The sequence below is a fragment of the Nomascus leucogenys genome, chromosome X (assembly GCF_006542625.1).
Source record: "Nomascus leucogenys isolate Asia chromosome X, Asia_NLE_v1, whole genome shotgun sequence".
In the NCBI taxonomy this organism is placed as follows: Eukaryota; Metazoa; Chordata; class Mammalia; order Primates; family Hylobatidae; genus Nomascus; species Nomascus leucogenys.
The window spans coordinates 94753716-94779959 of NC_044406.1; the positions used below are offsets into that span (position 1 = coordinate 94753716).

General features: G+C 37.1%; 1 protein-coding gene across 3 annotated transcripts in view; it reads left to right on the forward strand.

The window, feature by feature from the left end:
* Nucleotides 1-10: 10 nt before the first annotated feature.
* The window catches only part of ATG4A (autophagy related 4A cysteine peptidase), a 58600-nt gene continuing 32366 nt past the window's right edge, over nt 11-26244 (forward strand). For 2 of the 3 annotated variants that reach the window (XM_003262176.2, XM_003262175.2), the window contains exon 1: nt 11-180. In XM_003262176.2, the coding sequence (XP_003262224.1) occupies nt 171-180 (10 nt within the window). In that variant the 5' untranslated portion in view covers nt 11-170. Of the gene's footprint in view, nt 603-26244 lie in introns of all 3 variants that reach the window. The other variant, XM_030806716.1, reaches the window with a different exon arrangement.

A 26244-nucleotide genomic window follows, 5' to 3' on the forward strand; every position in this document is an offset into this window, starting at 1 on the left:
CGGCGCCTCTGGGAGTTGCAGTTTGAGAGCAGTTCCGGGCAGGGAGGCGCCTTTGCTGCCCTCACAGACTTGGCCCCTAGCAGTGCGGAACTACAAGTCCCAGGGATCCTAGCGACTGTCCGTCGGTAGTCAAGTTGCCGGTGGAATTGGCCCAGGATGACAGCTGGAGAATGGAGTCAGGTACGGGGAGCGGCTTTGAGTGGAACCGTGTGAAAGAGCCGGGGTGGGTAGTCGCTGGCGGGTCGTTGACTCGGCCATATGAAACAGGTTCGGGGGCAGGGCAAGAGAGTTATGAGAGCCTAAAGGTCCTGTCCCCCGGGGTTCCTGACCTGCAGTGGCAGGCGGAAGGGACAAGGGTTGGAGCTGAGTACTACCTCCTGAGCTCGAACCGGTGACTGTGGCTACCCTCCCCCTCCCTGCCACCGCCCAGGGAGTGGAAAGAAGTGGGGGTTAATTACTCTGACATCTCGGCGGTGTGGCATCAGGACAGGGTTCTACCACAGCAGTGATAGCATATGGCACCGTACTGAGGTGATGTGCCAGGGTGATGCCAAAGGCAGGGTGTGATGCTGTGGGAGCCACTTGATATCTAAGAGACCTCGGTGAGTCCATAGCCTGGTGACATCACAACTTGATGAGGGTCATCTTAAGGATACCGGGCTGTGGTGTTGGCACTTTAATATCACGATATTAACTATGTTGTCAAGGCTTTGCTACAACTATTAAGCTAATAGTGTTTCTTTTTATAGAAATCCCAAATAGTGCCATAGTGGAAGCAATGCAAGACTGATCCTTTATAGGGCATATCCAGAGGACATTATGCCACAACTAGGTAACGATAAGAATACATTCAAGAAAGAGACTGATTATGTTTATATTTATCCTATTATAGTGTAGAACAGGAGTTGGGAAACTTTCTGTAAAAAGCCAGATAGTAAATATTTTAGGCTTTGTAGGCCAAAAGGCAAAATCAAGAATATTTTGTTGGTACTTTTATGACAAAAGAGAAAACAAATTTCAACAAATTTTTATTGATGAAATTCAAAATATAATAGTAATTGAGTACTTTCTTTGTAATACAGGAGGACTACCAATGAGAAGAATAGAATTCTTTTTAGGGGATAATATTTTGCTTAATTGGGGCTCAGAATTAGTGTTCCCTATTGTCAAAATTAATTTTAAGTGTTCATCTGTTAATGCTGATCTGTTATGAGATTTTTACCTATTTAATCTTTGAAAATGTCATTTTACACAGATAGGTACTGCCAAATACTGATATCAATTCATAAACATACACTTTTTTATATTTTTATTTAAATTAATTTTTCAAAAATTTCAGAATAGTTTTAGATTTATAGAAAAGTTGCAAGGTTAGTAGAGTTTCTGTATACCACTCACTCAAAATGAGGCATATTTTACATATCATAAAATTCACTGATTTCAAGTGCATAATTAAATGATTTTTGGTAACTTTACTGAAGTGGGGCAACCATCACCATAAATCAGTTTTAGAACTTTTTGATCCCTCCAGTAAGATCCCTCATGCCTATTTATAGTTAATCAATCCTCTGTCCCATTCCCAGCCCCAGACAACCACTAATCTACTTTTTTGTTTCTATAAATTTGCCTATTCTGGACATTTTATATAAATGAAATCATACAATTTGCAGTCTTTGTGTCTGATTTCTTTCACTTAGCATAATATTTTTGAGATTCGTCCATACTGTAGTATGTATCAGTACTTCCTTACTTTTTTATTGCCGAATAGTATTCCATTTTATGGATATAACACATTTTTATCTATCTACTCACTATTAGATAGGCACATCAGTTTCCAATTTTTGGCTACTATGACTAGTGCTGCTAAGAAGATTAGTATGTAAGTCTTTGTGTGGACATATTTTTTTCATTTCTCTTTGATAGATACTTAAGGGTGGAGTTACTGGATCACGGGGAAAATTTATGTTTAACTTCTTAAGAAACTGCAAAACTGTTTTCCAAAATGGCAGCAACATTTTGCACTTCCACTAGCAATGTATGAGAGTTCCTGTTTCTCCACATCCATGCCAGCATTTGTTATTTACTGTGTTTTTTGTTATAGCCATTCTAAGTGGGTGTGAAGTGGTGTCTCATTGTGGTTTTAATTTATAAATTATAATTTATAATACGGTGAGCATATTTTCATGTGCTTATTAGCCATTCATATATCTTCTTCAGTGAAGTGTCTGTTATATCTTTTGTCCGTTTTTAAATTGAGTTATTTGATTTTTAGTGTTGAGTTGTAAGGATGGTTTATATATTCTAGATCAAGTCCCTGAGAGATATATGATATGCACATATATTCTCCCAGTGTGTTGCTTGCCTTTTTCTTTTCTTGATGGTGTCTTTTGAAGTGAAAACGTTTTGAATTTGGGTGAGGTCCAATTTATCATTTTTTTTCTTTCATGGACCATTCTTTTGGTGTTGTACTTAAGAAGTCTTTGCCTAATTGCAAGGTCTCAGTGATTTTCTCCAATGTTTTCTTCTAAAAGCTTTATTACTTCATCTCTTACATTTAAGTCTATGATTCATTTTGAATTCATTTTTTCTCTGTGATGTGAGGTGAGAATCTAAGTTCATCTTTTTGCATGTGGATATAGAAATTGTCCTAGCACCATTTGCTGAATCTCTTATCATTAACATCTTACATTGCTATGCTATCTATGTCACAACTAATAAGCCCACAGTGGTATATTGCTATTAACTATACCCTATGCTTTTTTTTCTTTCTAGTTTCACTAGTTTGCCTCTAGAGATGCTGTCCCATCCAGGATACCACATTACATTTAGTCATTGTATCTCCTTAGCCTCTTCTGGTTTGTGACACTTTCTCAGACTTTTCTTGTTTTGGTGACCTTGATAGTTTTAAGGAGTACTGGTCAGGTATTTTGTAGAAAACCCCTCAATTTTATGCTTAGACTGGCATTATGTGTTTGGAAGAAAGTCTGAAGAGGTCAAGTACCACATTCTCATCATACACTATCCTCAAACATGATTTTAATTGAGCATATTCATTGCTTGGAATAGAATTCTGTTCTTCTCTTAATAGTGCCTTTTAGCATTATATGGCAGGTTAATCACTTCCAATTGAAAGTTTGGTGAAAGCTGCTCAATTGCACAGTTAAAGGGATTTTGGAATATGGAATATCCTTTGCACTTGCTTCAAGGTCCAAAAACTGCTGCTGGAACTGTAGTCTGAATTCAGAAAATATATATGCTGCAAATTCGTATAGAAATAGAGATCTTGCTTCTTGTTTTAACTTTTATTTCATTTTATTTTGAGACAGAGTCTCACTCTGTCACCCAGGCTGGAATGCAGTGGCACGATCTTGGCATACTGCAATCTTCGCCTCCCGGGCTCAAGCGATTCTCCTGCCTCAGCCTCCTGAGGCGCATGCCACCACGCCTGGCTAATTTTTGTATTTTTAGTAGAGACAGGGTTTCGCCATATTGGCCAGGCTGGTCTCTAACTCCTGACCTCAGGTGATCCTCCCAAAGTGCTGGGATTATAGGCATGAGCCACTGTGCCCGGCCTATTTTATTTTTTATTGAGACAGGGTCTTCTTCTGTTGCCCAGGCTGGAGTGCAGTGGCACGATCACGGCTCACTGCAGCCTCCACCTCCCTAGCTCAAGCAATCCTGTCACCTCAGCCTCTGGAGCAGCTGGGACTACAGGCATGCACCAACTCACTCAGCCAATTTATGATTTTTTGTAGATACAGGGTCTCACTATGTTGCCCAGGCTGATCTCCAACTCCTGGGCTCAAGTGATCCTCCCACCTAGGTCTCAGAAAATGCTGGGATTACAGGTGTGAGCCACCATGTCCAGCTGAGATTTCATTTATTTCTTCTGGGTACTTAACTAGGAGTAGAATTGCTGGGTCATATTGAAACTCTGTTTAATTTTTTGAGAAACTTTCAGACCCTTTACAAAAGTGACTGTACCATTTTACCTTCCCATCAGCAATGTTTGAGGGTTCAGATTTATCCATATTTTTTTTCTTCTTTTCTTTTCTTTTCTTTTCTTTCTTTTTCTTTTTTTTTTTTTTTTGGAGACAGAGTCTCACGCTGTTGCCCAGGTTGAAGTGCAGTGGCATGATCTCAGCCTATTGCAACCTCTGCCTCCTGGGTTCTAGTGATTCTTGTGCCTCAGCCTCCCAAATAGCTGGGATTACAGGCATGTACCTCCACGCCGGCTAATTTTTGTATTTTTAGTAGAGACGGAGTTGTGCTATGTTGATCAGGCTGGTCTGGAACTCCTGTCCTCAAGTGATCTGCTCACCTTGGCCTTCCAAAATGCTGGGATTATAGGTGTGAGCCACCACATCCAGTCAAATTTCTCCATATCTTTACCAATACTTATTAATATCTATCTTTTTGATTATAGGCATTCTAGTGGGTATAAAGTGGTATTTAATTGTGGTTTTATTGTTTTGACTTGTGACAGCATGGGAAGTGGATAAAGCATCTTGACATTACTTGTGATTCAAACAATATTGTCAAAATGACTTTACTACAGTTTTTTTCATATATAAGCATTGTTTTGCCTTGTAATTTTAGGTTGAATTAATTAATAAACATTATCAAGCCTGCATCAAAAGTTAATTTCCAAAGCCATTCAGTGTTCTCTAACAGTGTTTGAAGGTGGTTCTTCCAACCATTTAAAATTGTGAGAATCATTCATACCTTGCTTACCACACAAAAACATGAGATGGGCTGAATTTAGCCTGCCAGTCATAGTTGGTGTAGAGCAGAAGTGCCCTGCATATTCAATAAATACTTCTCTAGTTGATTATGGAGGTACAGTATCCCTGTGTTGTGGTATTCACAAAGTATTGGGTATAGTGACCTTTCACCATAAAAATGCATCAAGTACTTGGATCTGATTGGTAGAAAAGCTGGAAAAACAATTCCAAGTGCCTTTCCTACTGAGTGACTTGTTTGGGTAATCTCCTTTTATAAACAGTATATTTTGATTTTATTTTACTTGATGTGACATGATAATTAACTTTCAATTCTGAGTCCTTTAAGGCCAAGGGGAAGTTATCCTTTGACTTTTTGAAAGCTGCAAGATAAATAGGTCTTAGAGGAGAAGGTCTCTTCTCTTTTGTGGCTGGCCCCAAGTTATGGAGGAATGATGTAGTTGCTGTTTATGTACATTAGGAGACAAATGGGGCCCTGTTAGGGTCTGACTCCCTTGCTGCTCTTATGATTGAACGTTCCCTGTTGCCTTTTCCACTGATCACCTGGATTCTAGATACTAAAACAAGCTAAGTTCATCTTCTAGACTTAAAGAATAATGCCAGTAATAACTAGCATTTATAGATGACATTGTCAGTTACTGAGCTTATCTTATGCAATCCTCACATCAGCTCTGTGAGGTAGGTACTATTATCCTGCAGCTCCTACCTTTTTTAAAATGAGAAAACGGGCACAGAGGAGTGAAGTTACATGCCCAAGGTCACACAGTTTAGTTGGAGCTATAGTAGAAATCCAGGCAATTCTACTCCAAAGTCCTACCACTTAACCACTGCAACATGCTGCTAAATATTGCTGCAAATGGAATTATGTGTAAATGAAAATCCTAAATAATTCAGTACCAAATGCTGTCAGAGTTCTTTGGGCTGTAACTCTACCTGTGATTTTGGTGAAATGACAAGATTTTAATGCTCTAGAGCAGCGCTGTCCAATAGAACTTTCTGTGATGATGGTAAACTTCTATATCTACGCTGTTCTAGTATGGCAACCATAACCACATGTTTCTCTTAAAGACTTGCAATGTGTCTAGGAACTGAATTTTTAATGTCATTTAATTGTGATTGTTTTACATGTAAATAGTTTTGTGTGACTCGTTATTAATCATCTTGGACAGTGCAGAGAGAGATCATTTCCCCCCACTTGTTCCTTTTTAATTACACTAAATATTTTACCCAATGCAAATATTCTTTCCATAGCACAACAGGAAATGAATATATTCTATACTGAAAAACAACTTGAGGGTATATGCAAATCAATTAACTGCATGACAGTTGCAGGAACAGGTTCTGGGTTATCCACCATGAAACTTCTCCATTCCCAGCACTTACTAAATAAGGTTCCATAACTGGCTCAAAAACCTTTTGCAATTGATTTTTCACTGCTTACAAATGTAATTTATGTGGCTTATTGCACTTTACAGTTGCCAGTTGCTTGGTTTAAGATGAGACATCTTAATCTGTGGCTCTAATTTTTTTTTACATACTTTAAGTTCTGGGGTACATGTGTACAACGTGCAGGTTTGTTACATAGGTATACATGTGCCATGTGGGTTTGCTGCACCCATCAACTCGTCATTTACATTACGTATTTCTCCTAATGCTATCCCTCCCCCAGGCCCTCGCCCCCCAACAGGCCCTGGTTTGTGCTGTGGCTCTAATTTTTTTTAATCCCATGTTTTGATCCCATATGTTAAATGTCCTTGGTGTTATATGTCACTTGGCTATACAAACCTTCCCCATTTAAAAGTGATTCCTTCACAAAACTGACAAACTGTTACAGGCTGTTATAATAAAGTACTTTATATTTACTCCCTGAGTTTTAGCTTCCACACTCTTGTTTTAAGTTATTTGCTTTATAAGGGGTTTCTTTTTTTAAGAGGGTTTTATTATGAATAAGAGACTCGCAATAATTTGCAAAGATAGTACAGAAAGGCCCCATATAATCTTCATCTGGGTTACTTCAATCATTGCATTTCACATAATTATAATACAATATCAAAACCAGGAAATTGATACTGGAATGATATGTGTGTATAATTCTATGTTATTTTATGATATGTAGATTTGTTTAACCATTATCGCAATCAAGAAATATTCCATCTCTCCTGTGCTACCTCTTTATAGTCACACCCACCACCTACCCCCACCATTGATAACCCCTGACAAATACTAATTTGTTCTCCTTTTCTATAACTGTCATTTTAAGAATTTTATATATAATTAAAATGATTTACTTTTTAGAATCATAAAGTATGTGACCTTTTCCATTATTTTTCACTCAGCATAATACATTTGAGACTCATTCAAATTGGTATCAATAGTTCATTCCCTCTTATTGCTGAGAAATATTACACGACCTGGAGGTACCACAGTTTGTTTAACCATTCATCTATTGAGGGACATTTTTAAATGTCCAGTTTTTGGCTATTACAAAGAAAACTCTTATTAACATTGAGTACAGTGTTTTGTGTAGACGGAAATTTTCATCTCTCTGAGATAAATGCCCAGGAGAGCAATTACAAGGTGGGACAGTAAATATATGTTTAATTTTAAAAGAATCTGATGAACTATTTTTCCAAAGTGACTGTACCATTTTGTATTCTCACCAGCAATGGTATGAGAGATCCAGTATCTCCACATCCTTTCCAGCATTTGGTATTCTCACTATTTTTTTTTACGTTTTAGCCATTGTGATAAGTGTGTAGTGATATATTACTGATTTTATTTGCATTTATCTGATGGCTAATAAAGTTCAACATCTTTTCATGTGTTTGTCATCCCCATATCTTCTTCATTTAAATATCTCTTTATATCTTTGGCCCATTTTCTAATTGTATTGTATTGTTTGTTTTACTGTTGAGTTTTCAGAGTGCTTTATGTATTCTAGATACCAGTTCTTTGTCAGATATGTAGCTTGCAAATATTCTCTTCCAGTCTGTGGCTTGTCTTTTCATCTTAATAGGATTTTCCACAGAGAAAGAGCTTTTAATTTTGATGACATTCAACTTATTGATTTTTTCCCTATTATAGATTGTGCTTTTGTTGTTACATCTAAGAAGTCTTCACCAAGTCGTAGGTCTCAAATATTTTCTCCTAGATTTTCTTCTGAAAATCTTCTCACTTATAAGTGGGAGCTGAACGATGAGGACACATGGGTAGGGGAAACAACACACACTGGGACCTGTCAGGGGAGTAGGGGGAGGAGGAGGGAGAGCATCAGGAAGAATAACTAATGGATGCTGGGCTTAATACCTAGGTGATGGGTTGATCTGTACAGCAAATCACCATGACACACGTTTACCTATGTAACAAACCTGCACATCCTCCACATGTAACCAGGAACTGAAAAGTTTTTGAAAAAAAGGGGGCAAAAATCCAGCCCAACTCCCCCTCAAGAAAAAAAAATGGTGCTAGTAAAACTTTATACCCACATGCAAAAGAATTAAATTGGATGTTTATTTCACACTATATATAAAATCAACTCAAAATGTATTAAAGACTTAAACATAAGACCTGCAACTGTAAAAGTCCTAGAAGAAAACATAGGGGGAAAGCATCATGGCATTGGTCTTGGCAATGATTTCTTGTATATGACACCAAAAATATAGGCAATAAAAGTAAAAAGAGACAAGTGGTACTACCTCAAACTAAAAAGCTTCAGTACAGCAAAGGAAACAACAGAATGAAGGGCAACCTACAGAATGGGAGAAAATATTTGCCAACCATCTGATAGAGTTCAATATCTAAATTATTTAGCTCAATAACAAAAAATCTCACCAAATAATTCAATTAAAATATGAACAAAGAACTTGAATAGACATTTCTCCAAATAAGACATACAAATGACCAACAGGTATACGAAAAGATGCTCAACATCACTAATTGTCAGGGAAATGCAAATCAAAACCACAATGAAGTATCACTTCATAACTGTTAGGATGGCCATTATTAAAAAAAATAATAAGTGCTGGCAAGAATGTGGAGAAATTGGAACCTTGTGCACTGCTGGTGCGAGTGTAGAATGGTGCAGTTGGTATGGAAAAGAGTATGGAGGTTCCTTAAAAAATTAAAATTTACCATATGATCTAACAATCCCACTTCTAGGGATGTATCCAAAAGAATTGAAATCAGGATCTTGAAGAGATATTTGTACTCCTATGTTCATTGTAGTATTATTCACAATAGCCAAGAGGTGGAAACAACCTAATGTCCATCCACAGATAAATGAAGAAACTGTGGTATATACATATAATGGAATCTTATTCAGCTATAAAAAGGAAGAAATCCTGTCATATGCTACAATATGGATGAACCTTGAAGACATTATGTTAAATGAAATAAGCCAGACACAGAAGGGTTAATATTGCATGATTCCACTTATATAAGTTATCTAAACTAGTTACGCTCATAGAAACAGAAAGGAAAATAGTAGTTGCCAGGGGGTTGTTTGGGGGTGGGAAATGGGGAGTTGCTGTTCAATAAGCATAGAGTTTCAGTCATTCAAGATGAAAAGTTTCTAGAGATCTGCTGTGCAACATTGTGCTTATAGTTAACAATATTGTACTGTACACTTAAAAGTTTGTTAAGAACTAAATCTCCTGCTATGGTTTTTTACTGTGATAAAAAAAATATGTGACATGCAGCTAAAGCAGTGCTGAGACGGAAATTCATTGCACTAAATGCTTAACTTAGGGAAGAAGAAATGTCTGAAATTAATAATCTAATTTCCCACCCTAAGGAAATAGAAAAGTAAGAGCAAATTAAACTGAAAGCAAGCAGAAGTAAGGAGATAAAGAGCAGAAGTCAATGAAATTGAAAACTCAAAATCAATAGACAACGTCAATGAAACAAAGAGGTAGTTCTCTGAAGAGCCTCATAAAATTCACAAACCTCAAGCAAAACTGTCAAATAAAAAAGAAAGGCCACAAATCATTAATATCAGGAATGAAACAGGAGATATTATTATAGACCTTGCAGACACCAAAAGGGATTACTACAAACAAATATGCATGTATAAAGTTGATAATTTTGATAAGCTGGCTAAATTCCTTGAAAAGCACAAACCACCACAACTCACTCAATAGAAATTAGATAATTTGAATAGCTTGGTAACTATTAAGAAAATTGAATGTATAATTTTAAAACTCCAAAAAAAATTATTCATTGAAACCATCTGGGCCTGAATGATTTCACTGCAGCATTCCACCAAATACTTAAAGAAGAATTAACACTCATATTACACAATGTCTTCTAGAAAATAGAAGAGGAGGGACTACTTCCCAACTCTTATTATAAGGCCAATATTGCAATGATACCAAAATCAGACAAAGACAGTACCAAAAAATTAAATTGCAAGCCAATACCATTCATGAATAGAAGCAAAAATCCCCAGCAAATATTAGCAAATATAATTCAGCAACATATAAAAAAATTACACATTGCATCCAAATGTGTTTTATCCAAGGATGCAAAGCTAGCTCAACATTTGAAAATAAATTAGTGTAATCCACTGCATTAGCAAACTGAAGAAGAAAAATCACAAGATCATATCAATTGATGCAAAAAATATTTGGCAAAATTCAATAGTTATGATAAAAACCCTCAGAAAACTAGAAATCAAGAGGGAATTATCTAAACTTCAAAAAGGATATCTACAAAAAAACTACATTATAGTTGATGCTGAAAGACTGACCTCTTCTTCCCTAAGACTGGGAACAAGACAAGAATTCAGCTCTCACCACTGCTATTCAACATAAAACACAGAGTGGAAAGGAAGAAATATCACTGTCCCTCTCTGCAGATGACAAGATGGTCTACATAGAAAGTCCTAAAAAACAATGAAAACAAAAGAAAAAAAATTAGAAAAATACCTTTTAACCCCCTAGAACTAATCAGTGAATTCAGCAAGGTTTCAATATGCAAGACTATCATACAAAAATCATTTATATTTCTATATACTAACAATGAATACATGGAAATCAAAATTCAAAATAAAATACCATTAATAGTCACTCCAAAAATGAAATGATTATGTATAATTCTAACAAAACATACAAGATTTCTATGCTGAAAATTGAACAGTTCTGATAAAATAAATAAAAGAAGATCTAAATAAAGGGAGAGACATATGGTGCTCATGAATTGGAAGACTCAGCATAGTAAAGATGTCAGTTTTCCCCAGACTGATATACAGGTCTAATACAATTCCTATCAATATCTCAGCAAACTTTTTTCAGATATAGGCAAGCTTATTCTAAAATTTATAGGGAAAGTTAAAGGAACAGGGAATATTGAAAACAATAAACTAGGAGGAATCACTCTATCAAATTTTAAGATTTATTATAGAGCTACAGTATTCAACACTGTGTGGTATGGCAGAGGGACACATACGTAGATCAATGAATCGGATTAGAAAACTCAGAAATAGATATACACAAGTATGGCATACTTATATTTTACAACAGTGCAAAAGCAATTCAATGGAGCTGAAGTAACTGGATATCAATAATCCAAAAAAATTAACCTTGACCTAAACTTCACATTAGGTTTTCTGTTCCTGTTCCTGTGTTAGTTTTTTTCTGTTCCTGTGTTAGTTTGTTGAGAATGATGGCTTCCAGCTCTATCCATGTCCCTGCAAAGGACATGATCTCTTTCCTTTTTATGGCTGCACAGTATTGCATGGTGCAGATGTACCACATTTTCTTTATCCAGCCTATCATTGATGGGCATTTGGGTTGATTCCACGTCTTTGCTATTGTAAATAGTGCTGAAATGGACATATGTGTGCTAGCACTATTCATTGAAGAGACTACCCTTTTCCCCATTGTGTATTTTTGGAACTATCATTGGAGATTAGATGACTGTATATGTATGGATTTATGATCAAGCTCTCTGTTCTGTTCCATTAGTCTATATGTGTGTCTTTGTGATTGTACCGTACTGTTTAATCCACTTATATTTAAAGTAATTATCGATAGGGAAGGACTTATTATTGCAATTTTGTTCATTGTTTTCTGTCTTGTAGCCTTTTTGTCCTTCCTTTTCTTTCTTTCTCTTTTCCTTTGGGTTTCATTGATTTTTTTGTAGGGACATGCTTTGATTCTTTTCACACATTCTTTTGTGTATCATTTAAAGGGATTTTCTTTGACATTACCATGGAACTTACAGAAAACATCTTGTAACAACCTATTTTAAGCTGAAACAAACTTAAACTTCAATTACATATAATACTTTACTGTTTTATATTATCCACCCCACACTTTATGTTATTGATGTCACAAATTACATTTTTATATTGTGTATCCATTAACATGTTTGTATAGTTATAGGTATTTTTATACTTTATTTTTGAGACAGAGTTTCTCTTGCTGCATAGGCTGGAGTGCAATGGCGCGATCTCAGCTCACTGCAACCTCCGCCTCCTGGGTTCAAGAAATTCTCCTGCCTCAGCCTCCCAAGTAGCTGGGATTATAGGTGCCCGACACCATGGCTGGCTAATTTCTGTATTTTTAGGAGAGATGGGGTTTCACCATGTTGACTAGGCTGGCCTCGAACTCCTGACCTCAGGGGATCTGCCCGCCTTTGCCTCCCAAAATGCTGGGATTACAGGCATGAGCTGCCGCACCCAGCCAATTTTTATACTTGTGTTTTTTAACTTCTATACTAAAATTAAAAGTGATTTACCCACCACTATTACAGTGTTACAGTATTCTGTATTTTTCTACATATTTACCTTTACCAGTAAGATTTATGCTTTCAAGTTGCTGTTGACCATCTTATTATTTCAACTCAAATGTCTCTCTTTAGCATTTCTTGTAAGGCAGTTCTAGTGGTGAAGAAATTCTTCAGCTTTTGGTCATGTGGGAAAGTTTTTATTTCTCCTTCATTTTGAAGGCTAATTTTGCTGGATGTAATATTCCTGGCTGGCAGGTTTTTTTTTTTTTTTCTTTCAGCACTTTGATTATTCCATTCCGTTTTGTCCTGCAAGGTTTCTGCTGAGAAACTCACAGATAATCTTATGGTGGTTTCCTTGTACATGATGAGCTGCTTTTCTTTGCTGCTTTCAAAATTCTTTCTTTGTCTTGGACTTTTGACAATCTGATTATAATGTTTCTCAGTGTGGATTTCTTTGGGTTCATCCTACATGGAGTCTGTTGGGCTTCTTGAATCCAGATGTCCATTTCCTTTCCCAGATTTGACACATTTAGAGATGTTATTTCTTTAAATAAACTTTCTGTCCCTTTACCCCTTCTCCTTCTTGGAATCCCATAATGCATATATTTGTTTGATGGCGTCCCATAAATCCCTTAGGTTTTCTTCACTGATTTTTTGTTCCTCTGACTATATCATTTCAAATAACCTGTCTCTGAGTTCACCAATTCTTTCTTCTGCCCTATCAAGCCTGCTGTTCAATACCCGTCATGTTTTTTTTTTTGTTTTTTTTTTCAGTTCAGCTGTTATATTCTTCAGCTCCAAATTTCTGTTTGGTTCTTTTTTATGTTTTCTAAATCTTTATTGATATTTGTCATTTTTTGAACTCATAGATGGCATCTTTATGATAGTTATTTTGACTTCTTTTTCAGGTTATTGATATACCTCTCTTTCTTTAGGATTGGTTTCTGGAGATTTATTTTGCTTCTTTGGACAATGTTTCTCTGTTTCTTCATATGTCTCTGACGTTTTTGTTGGGATCTGCACATTTGAAACATCGGTAACTTCTTTCAGTCATTATGGACTGGCTTTGTACAGGGAAAGACCCTCACCAGTCAGCCCACCTAGAGATTCTGGGGGCCTTTGAAACCTTTTTGGAGGATACTTGACTTCTCTGGGCATGTGTAGGTAATTTCTCAACTAGAAGCTTACCAGTTTCTTTTACAGAAGCTTATAATCACTTGCTCCCTCTGTCTACAACACTGCAAGCTTTCTGGTTCTATATCAGTAAGCCTCCTCTCTCTCTTTTTGTTCTCAGTGGTCTTCAGGTATCCAATGTGTGCTAGCTTCCTAAGTCAGTGCCCCAAGTCAGGTGAGACCTATATTAGTACCTTAGGCAGCCTGGTGAAAAGTCAAAATGCTGATGAATATTCCACTTGTTTCCCTCCCTCCTGAGGAAGAAGCCTTAAGTTGTGTATCTCCTCCCAGCTGTGCTGAGCTGTGCTGGCCACAGCAAGTTACCCACCACTTTCCTTTGTTCTCAGCAGCCTCAAGGCAGCCGAAGTTTGCTGGTTTTGTTAGTGCTTCCAGTGGGGCAAAATAGAAACCTCTTCCTGGTTCCTTGAGCAGCCCTCCAAAAAGACAGAACATTGAAAACTTTGTACAGTCTTTGTTCCCCCCACCCTGAAATTGAAGGCTGGGATATTATTTCCTGGTGCTGAGCTGTGCCAGTTTGGGAGAGGGGCTGATGCAGATAAGGTGAGATTGTCCTTCCTACCCATTTTAATGTGGTTATTCTTGACTTCGTGCTTACCTGGGGTATGCCACTTCTTAACTGAATTCTGGAATTCTCATAAAATTATTTTACTCAATATATCATTGTTAAATTGGTCTTCCTGTAGGGGAACAAGGGCTGGAACTTCCTATTCTGCCATCTTGCTCCTATGTCACATATTTTGATATGTTGTATTTTCATTTTCATTCAGTTCAAGGTATTTTTTTTTTTTTTTACTTCCCTTGAGACTTCCTCTTTGACCAACGGATTATTTAGAGGTATGTTGTTTAATTTCCAATTGTTTCAAAAACTGTCTTGTTTCCTTTCTGTTATTGAGTTCTAGTTTGATTCCATTATAGTTAGAGAAATACTTTGCTATAGAAACCTTACTTCCCTTTAAGTCTCTTTACTTTCTCCCATCTATAATATAATTTTTAAAAATATTTTTCCCATATATTTTTAGAATCACATCAGACAGTGTTATGACTTTTGCTTTAACTGTCAAATATAATTTAGAAAACTGAAAAAAGAAGCAAAGTCTGTTGTATTTGGTAATATTTTTTACTCTATTTTTCTTTCTTCCTTCCTGATATCGAAAGATTCCTTCTTTTATCTTTCCTTTCCAATTCACAAATTTCCTTTAGCCATCCGTTCCTTTAGGTATGTCTGCTGGCAACAAATTCTTAGTGTTTCTTCACCTGAGACTGTCTTGATTTTCCCCTAAAAGATATTTTCACTGGATATGCAAATTTGGGTTGACAATTTTTTTATCTCAGCATTTGAAAAATGTGCCATTTCCCTTTGGACTCCATGGTTCCTCTTAATAAATCTACTCTCATTAAAAGTGTTTTTCTTCTATAAGTAAGGTATTTCTTCTCTCTCACTACTTTCAAGATTTTTTTCTTTTTCTTTAGTTTTCAGGAGTTTGATTATGATTTATCTTACTGTGGAATTCATTGGATTTATCCTATTGGGTTTGCTCAGCTTCTTGAATCTGTAGGCTTATGTCTTTTGCCAAATTGGGGAGATTTTCATATTAATTAGCTTGATTTAGCTATTCCACATACATAAACATATCAAAACATCATGTTGTATATCATAAATATATACAATTTTATTTGTCAATTAACAAAATTAATTGATTTTTAAATATTTGGGAGATTTTCACCTATTTTTTTTAATACTGCTTTAGCCCCACACTGTTTCTCCTCTCCTCCTGGAACTCTGATGATATGAATGTTTAATGTATCATTAAAGTCCCGTGTGTCCCTGAAGCTCTGTTTACCTGTTTCAGTTTATTTTCTCTCTATTGTTTGATCACATAATTTCTATTGTTCTGTCACCAGTTTCACTGATTCTTTTTTCAGTCTCCTTTTTGCTATTCAGCCCATTCAGTGAGTATTTCATTTTGGTGATTGTGTTTTACAGTTCTAAAGCTTCCATTTGCTTCTCCTTTATGTCTTTTATTTCTTTGCTGAGACTTTCTTTTTATAAAAAAATTTGTTTTCAGCATGTTTATAATTACTTGTTGAAACATTTTTAAGATGACTGATTTAAAATCCTTGTGGGATTAATTCCAATCTGTGTCATATCAATGTTGGTGTCTGTTGAATGTCTTTTCTCATTCAAGTTGAGATGTACCTGGTTCCTTTTATCATAAGTGATTTTCTATTGTATCTTGGGCATTTTATGAGACACTGGATTTTATTTTAATCTTCTGTTTAGTAGGCCTACTCTGACACCATTCTGGTAGGGGAATGGGAGCACAGTTTTATTATTCAGGGAAAGGTGGGAGTCAAGGTTCCTCACTCACCATCCGTTGATACCCAGGGTAGGGGTAGGGATGCCATTATTACTAGGAGGGAGTGGAATTTCAGGATCCTCACTAGGCCTCCAGTGACACCACTGACACCTCCCTAGGCCTCCATTGACAGGCCTCTACAACCATCATATGCCGGGGGACTCATTACTGCCTGGCAAGGATGAAAGTCCCAGATCTCCATTCGGTCATTTCTGAAACCACCTCAGGGAGAAGGAGATGTGTGACTATTTAAAACCAGTTGAAGGTAGAAATCTAGGCTCCCTACTTGATTTTTGCTGAGGGGAGTGGAGGGAGGAGTGTAGTTTTTTCTGCTGTGGTGTTTGCCTTGGATAGGGAAGTTATTATCTAAAAGTTTTCTGTCTCTCTAGGCTACCCCTTTTCTGTTCCTTTGGCTAGAGATAGCCAGTTTTTTGAGGCACATTTTGTTTTTTTGCACCCATTGGCGTTGCTGGGTTGCTGGCTTCTCCATCACCAGGTCCAGGATACATTACTCAAAAACAAATCCAGGGAACTCACTGCCATATTGTTACTTGGGTCTTGAGATTCCTAGCCACCAGGAATAGAAGAAGCCACCTGCCTCCTTCTATTTACCTGTCAGAGATGTATGAGTTATGTATATATATATTTATTTATTTATAATGTCCAGTGTTTTTAGATATAGAGGGATAAATAGGGGAAAGTGCATCTATTCTATCTTTTCTTGGAACCAGAATATAAAAGTGATATTGTGTTAGTTATAGCCTTTCTCCCAGTAAAAATTTAGTTAGGAATGGGAAAAATCACCACGATCACTACCTTCACTGGTATACTTCTTTATTTTTAGCTTTTTTTAAAATTGTGGTGAAAAATATAAACCATAAATTTTATCGTCTTGATCATTTTTAAGTGTACAATTTAGTAGTGTTAAGTATATTCACATAGTTGTGAAACAGATCTCTAGAACTTTTTTATCTTGGAAATCTGAAACTCTATATCCATTAAGCTACAACTTTCCATTTCCTCTTCCTTTCAGTCCCTGGCAACCACCCTTCTAATTTCTCTTTCTATGAATTTGACTACTTTAGATACCTCATATAAGTGGAATTACACAGTATGAGTCTTTTTTGTGACTGAGATATACATTTTTTCTTTATCCATTTATCTATCAATGGACATTTGGGTCACTTCTACTTCTTGGCTATTATAGTGCTGCTATGAGCGTGGGTGTGCAAATATCTCTTTGAGACCTTGGCTTTCAGTACTTTTGGATACATATCTGGTATCCAAATATCTGGAAGTAGGATTGCTGGATCACATGGTAGTTCTATTTTTAGTTTCTTTAGGAACCTCCAGACTGTTTTCCATAGCACTTCTACCATTTTACAATCTCACCAGTGGTGCACAGGGGTTCTAATTTCTCCATATCCTTATCAACCCTTATTATTTTCTATAGCCATCCTAATGGGTGTGAGGTGAAATCTGATTATGGTTTTGATTTGCATTTCTCTGAAAGTTGATGTTGAGCATCTTTTTATATGCTTTTTGGCCATTTGTATATCATCTTTAGATAACTATTCAATTCTTTGCCCACTTTTAATCAGTATTTGATTTTTTGTTGTTCTTTATATATTGTAGATATTAACTCCTTATCAGATATGTGATTTGCACATATTTTCTCCCATTCTGGAATTTGCCTTTTCACTCTGTTGGTTGCATCCTTTGATGCACAAAAGATCTTAAGTTTGATGTAGTCTCATTTGTCTATTTTTGTTCTTGCTGCCTGTGCTTTTGATGTCATATCCAAGAAATCATCACCAAATCCAATGTCTTGAAGCTTTTCTCATATGTGTTCTTCTAGGCATTTTACAGTTTTAGGTCTTATGTTTAGGTCTTTAATCTATATTGAGTTAATTTTTGTATATGGTATATGCTAAGGGTCCAACTTCATACTTTTGTATGTGGATATCCATTGTCCCCAAAATCATTTGTTAAAGAGATTGTTCTTTACCCATTGAATGGTCTTGGCACCCTGTTGAAGATCATTTGAATATGACAGGGTTTATGTGTGAGCTTTCTATTCTATTTCCTTGAGCTACGTGTCTACCTTTATGCCAGTACCATACTTTTTTGATTACTGTAACTTTATGATTCTTTTGAAATTGGGAAGTTTGAGTCCTCTAACAATGTTCTTCTTTTTCAAAATTGTTTTAGCATTTCAGGATCTCTTGAGGTTTCATATGAGTTTTAGGATGAATTTTCCTTTTCTTAAATTTTGGTTTTATTTATTAATTGACACAGAATAATTGTACATATTTATGGGATACATGGTGATGTTTTTTATAAATATGTGTAGTGATCTGAGACCAGGTATGGTGGCTCAGAGCTGTAATCCCAGCACTTTGGGAGGCCAAGGTGGGGGTGGGTCACAGGAGTTTGAGACTAGTCTGGGCAGCATGACGAAACCCTGTCTCTACAAAAAAAAAAAAAAAAATTAGCTGGGCATGTTGGTGGGTGCCTGTAGTCCCAGCTACTTGGGAAGCTGAGGCAAGAGGATCCCTTAAGCCCAGAAAGAGGAGGGTGCAGTGAACCGAGACTGTGTCACTGTACTCCAGCCTGGGTAACACAATGAGAACCTGCCTCAAGAAAAAAAAAATATATAGTGATCAGATCAGGGTAATTAGCATATCCATCATCTGAAATATTTATCATTTTTTTTCTGTTGGGAACATTCAATATCCTCCTTCTAGCTATTTGAAACTATGTTATTGTTAACAATAGTCATCCTACAATAGTATAGAACACTAGAACCTATTTCTCCTATTTAGCTGTAATTTTGTATCCTTTAACACAGCTCTCCCTCTCCCTTACCACCACACTCGTTAGCCTCTAGTATTCTCTGTTCTACTTTTTACTTCCATGAAATTAAATTTTTTCAACTTTCACATGAGTGAGAACATGTGGTATCTAACTTTCTGTTTCTGGATTATTTAGAATGCATTTTTTCTATTTCTGCAAAAGTGTTAGGATTTTGATAGGGATTGTGTTGAATGTGCCTATTGCTTCAAGTAGTATGGACATCATAACAATATTAAGTCTTCCAATCCTTCTGTCTCTGTTTATTTTTGTCTTCTTTAATTTCTTTCAGGAATATTTTGTAGTTTCTCATTGGTATACTTGGGTTTTTTGAGAGAGGATCTTGCTCTGTCACCCAGGCTGGAGTTCAGTGGTGCCATCACGGCTCACTGCAGCCTTACCCTTCCAGGCTCAAGTGATCCTCCCATTTCAGCCTCCCGAGTAGCTTGGATCACAGGCACGTGCCACCACACCCAGCTAATTTTTAAATATTTTGTAGAGACAGGATCTCCCTATGTTGCCCAAACTGGTCTCAAACTCCTGGGCTCAAGCACTCCCACCTCAGCTTCCCAAAGTGTCGGGATTACAGGTGCGAGCCATCATGCCTGGCTCTCATTGCTATCCTTCTATATATTAAATTAAAGTCAACTATAAAGTAAAGATTCTTTGCTAAATCTTGCTTTTCCAATAATTTCAGGTTACAGAACTATGATTGGGGTACTTTTCATTGGTCCTACAAATTCTTTCCTGCTTGGCAAAATTGCTGCCCATGCCAGAGGCTCTGCTTATTCAGACATTAAGCCTTGGCTGGCTCCTTTACACTGCAATAGAATGGGACCAGAGTCTGCTTCCCATCTTTTTCTTTATTCATTATTATGAAATTTTCCTAAAGACTAGTCGCCTTCAGTGACTGTTAACCTGAGGCCCTGGCAGTACTGCATAAGGGTTGCAATCAAGAAAGGCAGCACCAGGCTTTGGATGAAGAAACTCAAATTAAACCCAATTCTGGGCCCTGCTTCCTCCATGAAGCCTTCTCTGACTATGCTTACCCATGTTCACCTCCCTTTTCTGGCCTCCTATAATACTTGCGTCTACTGTGCAAGCTAACACTCATCGTGTCTCACCAAGTAGAGTAAAACCTCGGTTACTTGACTCTTTCTGGGAAAAGCGCTTTTAAAAAATTTTTATTTCTTTTAGAGTTGCATTTTCACTGAGTATATTTTATTAATTTTTAATTTTTTAAACATTCTTAAACAATTATTTTTAAAAAATAGAGACATGGTCTTGCTTTGTTGCCCAGACTGGTCTCAAACTCCTGGCCTCAAGCAGTCTTCACACCTTGGCCTCCTAAAGTGCTGGGATTACAGTCATGAGCCACTACGCCTGGCCCTATTCATTTTTTAATAATTTTTTTATTTTTAATTTCTTGTGGGCACATACTAGGGATATCTATTTATGGGGTACATGAGATATTTTGATATAGGCACACAATGCATAATAATCACATCATGGAGAATGGGGTATCCATCCTCTCAAGCATTTATCCTCTGTGTTACAAACAATCGAATTATAATTTATTTTAAAATGCATAATTGAATTATTATTAACTATAGTCACCCTGTTGTGCTGTCAAATAGTAGATCTTATTCATTCTAATTTTTTTGTACCCAGTAACCTCCCCACAAGGACATTTTTAATAACCGGTTTTTCCCAAATGGCTCATGATTTGACCAATTTAAGCACTATGAGCTTTTAACATTTTAACCATCCTGAATGGTATTTTCTAAAACACAATCTACTTCCCCAGACTTCTTTTTTTTTTTTTTTTTTTTTTGAGACGTAGTCTTGCTCTGTCGCCCAGGCTGGAGTGAGTGCAGTGGCGCAATCTCGGCTCACTGCAAGCTCCGCCTCCTGGGTTCACGCCATTCTCCTGCCTCAGCCTCCTCAGTAGCTGGGATTACAGGCGCCCACCACTACGCCCGGCTAATTTTTTTTGTATTTTTTAGTAGAGACGGGGTTTCACTGTGTTAAACCAGGATGGTCTCGATCTCCTGACCTCGTGATCCGCCCGCCTCGGCCTCCCAAAGTGCTGGGATTACAGGCATGAGTCACCACGCCCGGCCCTTCCCTGACTTCTTAAACAGTATATAGAATATAAATTTGTTCTCAGTAAGGATCATTGTTATGACTATTAGTTCTTGTATTATCCTATAATACACTGATATTCTGAGGCCTACTGAAATGTTTTTTGATGTCTTCCCCTGTACTAAATTGTTCCCGAACATTTAGTCTGTGTATGTGTGTGTGTGTGAAACCGTACTAGGTTTTTATGATTTTTTTTTTATTTCTTTTCTTGTCTTTTAGCCCTTCTTGCTTCTATCAGCCTACTTTTATAAAATTGACTCCCCATCTCCTAGCTCAGTAGGCTTGTAGCCGATCAAGGCTTCTTGATTGGACTTGATGCCTGAAGGGAATGCTTTTCAAGGGTCCTGAGAGGTTCGGTATTTACCTTCTCTAGTCCATTTTTTTTTCTTTATGTACAATCATGTTCTAGTTTCGAGAGCTAATTTGTGGGGCTAAGAACTAAATCTACAGAAACAAAAACTACCGCAGACTTTGAAACCAGATCACCCTACTTTTTCCTTTCGAGCTCCTTGCACACTGCAGGTTTCTCCAATTGGAGGTTTCTTGCTGGGGATGCTAGAAAGAATAGTTGGTGACAGGAAGCATTTTAGGCAACTCTGGTGTACATCATTTCTCATCAGAGAAACAGGCTTCAAAAGGTGACACAAGAAAACACTGTCCATTGGGGGGCACTGGCAAGGAGTATTTGGGACACTGACAAGGAGTTCAGAGTGAGGAGTATTTTAAAATTTTGTTATGGGGCTCATGATGGATGGCAGAGGGTAGAAAGGGGAGAGCAGTTTTCAGGAGCAGTTATTGTGAAATTCAGAATTGGGAGTTGGGGACTATGGTACTATGCATGTGTATTAGTCGTTTTCATGCTGCTGATAAAGACATACCCGAGACTGCGAAGAAAAACAGGTTTAATTGGACTTGTAGTTCCACATGGCTGGGGAGGTCTCAGAATCATGGCAGGAGGCAAAAGGCACTTCTTACATGGTGGTGGCAAGAGAAAATGAGGAAGAAGCAAAAGCAGAAACCCCTGATAAACCCATCAGCTCTCATGAGACTTATTCACTATCATGAGAATAGCACGGGAAAAACTGGCGCCCATGATTCTATTACCTCCCCCTGGGTCCCTACCACAACATGTGGGAATTCTGGGAGATACAGTTCAAGTTGAGATTTAGGTGGAGACACAGCCAAACCATATCAGTGTACCACATGGGTGTTGCAGATGCAGTTCAAAGTTCTAGATTAGGGAACTAAATCTAGAACTTTGGCTAGAGATGCATCTAAAAGTCGTAATTGCGAAAAGCAAGGAAGGATGTTATTAACTGTACTTCTCTTTACATGTCTGTTTTTAGTATTTATTATGATGGCATTGTTTTGACTTCTCAGAGATGTTAGAATTTGAGTATACTTGCTGATCCTGACTCTTTGGTGAAAGCTAGATATGTGAAACTTGAATACAAGCTTTGAAATTAAAGTACATTTTTTTATTGGCTACACCCAGGCACAAGCTCTTATTAAATGCTTAGTTTGGGGCATATTAACATTTCTTGAAAGTTTACAAAGCATTTTCATATTCATTTTCTCATTTGATCCTCACTACAGCCCTGTGGAGAAGGTATTATCTCTATTTTATGGCTGAGGGAAAGAAATCCTAAAGAGCTTAAAAGTCTGGCCCAAAGTGACTTTGCAGTAAAAGGCAGAGCAGAAATAGAACTCAGCTCTCCTAATTCATAGGCCAGCATTCTGGTATTCTGTGGCATTCTAGTCTACTATGCCTTCTTTCAATAAGATTTGGGGAACAAACTTGTTACAAAATAAACTTAGGCACATTAAAATTTTAAAGAGTTTATTTGAGCAGACAGTGATTTATAAATTGGGTAGCACCAAACCACAAGTGGTTTGGCTCCACAGCAGGGATGTGAAGGTAAAACTTACAAGATTCTTGCAGAAATAAGACAAAGAAACTATTTGATTGGTTAAAGTGGAAAGTCCCTAGTTAGAGGTTAGTTGGTGGTTTTTAATTGGTAAAGTCTCTAGTTAGAGGTTAGTTGTTGGTTTCTAATTGGTTAAAATTAAGTGTCATTTTGCTATTTACAGTGACTTGGGTATTGGTTGGCTCAAGTAGGAACCAAAGGCACTGGAGCCATCTCAGCCTAATGACCTCTCAATTAATTTTTTTAACAGACATTGTATTTATGTGATGAAGATCATCTAATGCTATAGTAGAAAAGAACTACTAATGAATTTATAAATTTGTAGTCAAAGCAAGTCTGTAAATATAGGTAGCATTCTGCAATGCTATAAATGGAAAAATCTAATAAATTAGCCTTATAGATAATATCTGAGGCCTCTAACTGCTTGCATTTAGATTTGATGTGTATGTGTGCATGTATGCATGTGTGTGTGTGTATTTACTGAGGGGTGGGATAAATTCAGAACTATGTCTCTGCTTCTGATAAATAAGAGATTGTGGTTAGTATAATTTTGACAGTCTATACCAGAAATAAATCTAGTATAGAGACTTACCATTTTCTTTTTTCTTTAATTAAGATATTCTTACAGGCAGTAAAATGCACAAATTTTAAGTGCATAGTTCAGTGAAATTTTATGTATGTGTAAACTCCACACTGGAAAGTTATAGACATTTCTGGTCCCTCAGAAGGTTCTCTCTTGCCTCCTCCCAGGTGATACCACCTCCCAAATGTAACACCTGTTCTGACCACTGTCATCATAGATTCTTTTTGCCTGGTTTCAAACTTTATATAAATTGAGTCATACTGTATCTACTATTTTGCATCTGGCTTCTTTTGTTTAACATGATGCCTCTGAGATTCAGTTCCTTTTCATTGCTATGTAGCATTCCAAAGTATGATACACCACAAATTTTTTAATCCATTTCCCTGTTGATGGACATTTGGGTTGTTTCTAGGTTTTTAAAATCATGAATAAAAATTGCTATTGACATCTTTGATCATATCTCTTGGTGGACATAAGCACTCATTTTTATTGGATATAAATCTAGGAGGAGACTCACTAGGGTAGGTATGATAAAAAAGTTTTAACTTAGAAAAGTCTTAATGAAGGAACTAATGGCTAACCATCTTATAAGAAAACCCACTTTATGAAGAGCCACTGTTGGAGATTAAAAATGCGTTTGTATTTTGTTTAGCAGGACATATTCCCTGTCAGACATTAGAGACTATTTTTGCATCACACAGTGGGCTGGGTCTTTCACACTTGTGAGTAGATATTTATTTTCCTGGTGTCTGCTACATTTGGTGCACATCAGGGATGAGGAGCCATTTAATTGCAAGCTGTGTCTTTTTTGGATGGGGTCAAATTGTCTTTTCTTGGGCAATGTGGCTCAAATGATCATAAAATAACATTGGAAGATCAAGTTCACGTAACAGAAATATGCCTTAGGATTAACTTGGAATACATCTTTTGTTTTGAAAGTGAAGGTACGTGTGTAATTTTATGTAATCCAAAAACTTAACTCTGGCAGTATAATTTTACATTACTTCTAAGGTAAAGAATTTTTAAACATCATATGTCTGCTGGCAACATTTACTAATGAGGTGCGATGTTGAAGGGGTATGGGGAAAATTCCTGTGGTATGGGAAGAGGGTGAGGTGGTTGTAAACTGAGGAGAAAACTGGGAAGATGCTCCAAAGAGTACTCTTTCTGGAAAAGACTCTGTACTTCTCCCCCGGTGTTGTAACACTTCACATGCTGTGAGACAGAGAACCTCCATCCTCCTCAACAAAGAGAATCACTTCCGGTCTTTGTTTTTTTTAACAGAATTTAATTTGATGATGAATGTTCAGAGAGCTAGGATTTGCTTTCTAGGTGACTACTTGGTGCACCACTTCTATTCTGCAAATTGCAGGATACCCAGACTGGATTTTGGGTGTATCTGAAACCCTTTAGGGGCCCCATGAAGTCTGGCTTAAGTCCAGAATTCTGACCAAGGCTGCCAAGGCCAGCATCTCCTGGCTCCACCTTCCTCTCCAGCCTCAACCCTTGCCAGTCCCCGTACGGCATCACTAATTCCACAGTCTCTTAGCCTTCCGCATTTGGTACAAGCTTTCTCTGTCTGGAATGTCCTTTCCCTGATCAATTTGCTTAACTCTCACTCATTTTCTAAGGTTGAGTGCTGCCATCAGCTTTCTTTCCACAGCCTCCTTTATGCCTGGGATTGGCTTAGATGACCCTCTTCTATTCTTCCTTAGCCTCCTATACAGATACTCATTACATACTGCATCAAAATTAACTCTTCCTTCTCTTTCTTCCCATTAGATTCAGAATTACTAAGATATGTTGCTACTGCTAAGGCCTAGCAAGTACTGGTTACATGGTAGGTACTCAGTAAAGGATTGTTAAATTGACATTTGGATGGACATATAAACCAGCTTTTAGGCTTTTTTTTTTTCTGTACCCATCCATTCAACAAACGTTAAACCTTAGGAGAGGACTTATTGCAAGGCACTATGACCAGAGCTGTAGGGGATAGAGAGATGAACATTACATGGACTGAGAGTTTAAGGAGTTCATTTCAATAGCAGAGAGATAACATGTCCACAAATAACAATAATCGAAAGTAGAAAGTGCTCAGTGCCATAAAGGAGGTATAAATAAAAGACTGTGGATGTTTAGAAGAAGGAGCAAGTACTCCTTGTTGGGAAAAGTGAAGAAGAATGATTCATCAAGAAAGGAGCATTTGAGGTGGGATTTAAGGGCAAGTAGAACATGAATGAGCAAAGATAGAATCTCCTCCATATCATGTGTTTTATTTTGACTGAAAAGAGTAGATATTATGAAGGAGTAATGAGTAGTGGGAAACAACTGGAAATTTACGAATTGGGCCTTATTAGAGAGGGCTTTAAGTGCCACGTTGATGAGTTTATATTTGATTCCTGTCAGGTGGAACAGTCTTGGAAGCCCATGGAAGATGTTTAGCATTTTATTGTCAACAGCAGAGAGATCCCGTAACATTAGTCTGGCAATGGCATATCTTAGTAAATCATTATTAACTAATTAATTGGTAAGCCTATAGTTTTGCTAAGTAGTGTGGAAAAACCCTAAGGCCTTTAGCTCTTTTACGTTTTTGCACCTGTCTTTTCTCACTGGAAATCTAGATGAGGTAACAGATTATATGACCAATTAGTTCTGAAAAATGAAAATAGAAATTGACAGGGGAAAGAAACACTACCAAGATAGAAGTGCCTCAT